The sequence below is a fragment of the Palaemon carinicauda genome, chromosome 35 (genome assembly GCF_036898095.1).
Source record: "Palaemon carinicauda isolate YSFRI2023 chromosome 35, ASM3689809v2, whole genome shotgun sequence".
Lineage (NCBI taxonomy): Eukaryota > Metazoa > Arthropoda > Malacostraca > Decapoda > Palaemonidae > Palaemon > Palaemon carinicauda.
Genome location: NC_090759.1, coordinates 57,771,001 through 57,773,729, shown reverse-complemented (window position 1 = coordinate 57,773,729; position 2,729 = coordinate 57,771,001). Strand labels below are relative to the sequence as shown.

Below are 2,729 nucleotides of genomic sequence, written 5' to 3'. Positions count from 1 at the left end.
CAAGCCCTTCTTTGCTTGCGCCATTTGAACGTTTTCATATTCTGGAGGATAAGAAAACAGGGAACAAGGTTGCTGCTTGATTAAGACACGAATATTGTCCTTAAACTTAAAATTGTGAATACCGTTCACCAAAAATCTTTTAAGTTTACCTGGTCAACAAACCAGAATTCTTTGTAAGAGTCCATCATAACTATTGAAGTCTCTTTAACAACATAATATTATAGTATTACAATTCCTTTTAGGATAAAAATACCTCGGGCAATACATTGCTATCTTATCATCCTACCAACAGGACCCTTGTGCAGAGAACCTTCAAAACAAATGAACCATTCTCCTGGTGGGCAGACATCGTTTGGTGGATCCACCAAGTAGTTCCAGGTCGCATAATAGTAGTGACCATGAGTGGTTTCCAAAATGCTTTGGGTCTAAGATATGCCAGGATGCTCTTTGCAGACTTGGGTTCCCTTTTCATCCACTACCTCAGTGACACTGCAATATGGGTGTGGGTGTTTGTCAAAAGTGGATGCACCATTTATGAGGCCCTCATCAAAGGTCTTCCAACTCAAAAGGTTAGTATGATTTGCCATGTCTATAACTATGCTTGTCCACAGTAGTTAAGAAAATATATGTATCCATGAACAGTGCTGTGAAATTCATATATCTTCTTTCAATTTCCCTACTTTTAAAAGCAATACTTGTATAAAAATCTAAACTAATTGAACTGACATGAACTAAGTCAACTTTCCACACCTTACAGCAAATCATATTGGTTAAATAGAAGAGTTATCCTTTTAGATAATGTACAACTAGAACCTTTTTCTGATTCCCAGGAACCAGCATCATCTTCAGAACAGTGCAGCAACATTCTTTTAGCTGAAGGAATGTCTGTTCTTCCAAATGTCATGAAAAGGAAGAGCCGCAGCAAACCAAATCAAAAGCGTTGGCAATACTGCGCTTCTGAGGGGGCTCTAGGAAACCTTTGCGATGAAAATAATCCTGCCCTACTTCAGAAAGATCCAAAACCAATAGCAAACCAAGTTTCTGAATGGACTTCTACTCAAGATATACCAATAATTGTTACAGCTGGACGTAGACATCAGTATCTTTACTATACAATCAAGAGTATTTTGTGTAATCCTCAAGCAAAATCTAGTAATATTCATGTAGTTCTTGGAGAATCCTCGAAATCAACAATAGATCTGCTTCAAATTTTGAACATTCATTACCACATCATCCCTATAGCAGGTGACGACAATTACAAACTATTTACGTTCTACAGGGGCGTCTACCAGTATGTTGCCGATACCTTTACCAATGCCAAAGCTGCTATAATTCTAGACGAGGATGTTGAAGTCTCCCAAGACTTCTTAAACTTCATTGAAAAGACATTATGGCTTCTTCATAGTGATCCTACACTGTACTGCATAAATGGATTTTCCTTCTTACCAAATGCGGCTAGAGGGCGCGGTGCCCAATTCGTCAGGAGAGGAGCTGTACAAGTATCTTGGGGATATGCAGTTACCCTTGATTTTATAAGGGAGGCTCTACAAGTCTGGCCTGGAACAGGTGACGATGAAGACATTCTTACTTACGACTACTGGATTTACGACAAGGTGAGGGGTCACCGGGAGTGCGTCTACCCGGAGGTCAGTCGCATCCGTCACTACGGCTTGGGGGTCAACACTGATGCTTTCATGCATGAATACGAAGCTTGGTATCGCCCACTCCTAAAGGGATTCAATATTGACATCCTCAATGGGAAAGAAATGCTGCAAACTTCACATGAAATGCATTTCATCAAAGCCATTCAGACTGCGACTGTACTTGGACAGACAGACCCATGTAGCCCAAATTTCCTTCCCAGACGAAGAACAGAAAACGAACATTTTGTGATGTACTTCAGTCAGGAGTTTCAAGAGGACATGAGCAGCTGGTACATCGTTGGCCAGTGTGTAGGTCTCCATGCTGTTTCAGAACAAGGAAACCACAACGGGGCCTACTTTGCATTCTTTCAACTTACCCAAGCAGAACAACAGACTATTCTCCACAGACCAAACCAAACACAGACAAAATACTCAATGAACTACAAGCCTCCTTATCATTTTCCATACCATTCAACAGATGATTATGGAATGAATTATTACAATATGGCATATGAAGGTAAAGGACCATCAACTATCCTTGTTTACTTCGTTGGAGTACCCTATTCCAAGTACGCTTATTTGAAGCCATCAGGCGCATATATTTACAATGCTTCTAGACTCTCTTCTGAGGAATTGAACATGTACAAAACAATGTTTCTGCACTCCCCAGATATACTTTTGATGGGAGGCATAGGAAACAATACAAAGTTTCTAATAAATCAGATATTCAATCAATAAAGCTAAATATAATAAAATTAGCTTATTACCAACGATGAACTGCTTATTGTATTGTTAAATTTGCACAGGATAATAGAATTAATTAGGAGTAATAAATGCAACAAAGTAGGGTAAAAATTACGGTCGCCTGTATTTTACTGAAATGCGGCTGAGAACAGTATATTTTTACGGAGAATTTCCGATAAAAATTACGGTTTTTTAACAGTGTATAAAAAATATAAGAAAGAGGGTACATTTCAATAAATATAACTGCCAGTAGCTGGCCTGTGGATAAAAGAGGAGGGGTTCACGTAATGTCAGCATCTTTGACTTACTAATCTTAAAGATGTTAATGAAATGTTAACTAAG

General features: G+C 38.8%; 1 protein-coding gene across 1 annotated transcript in view; it reads left to right on the top strand.

Moving 5' to 3' along the window:
- The window catches only part of LOC137627318 (protein O-linked-mannose beta-1,2-N-acetylglucosaminyltransferase 1-like), a 17,109-nt gene extending 14,728 nt beyond the window's left edge, over nt 1-2,381 (top strand). Inside the window, exons 3-4 of the mRNA XM_068358401.1 lie at nt 293-569; nt 831-2,381. Of these exons, the coding sequence (XP_068214502.1) occupies nt 293-569; nt 831-2,381 (1,828 nt within the window). The remainder of the gene's footprint in view (nt 1-292; nt 570-830) is intronic.
- The last annotated feature ends 348 nt before the right edge of the window (nt 2,382-2,729 follow it).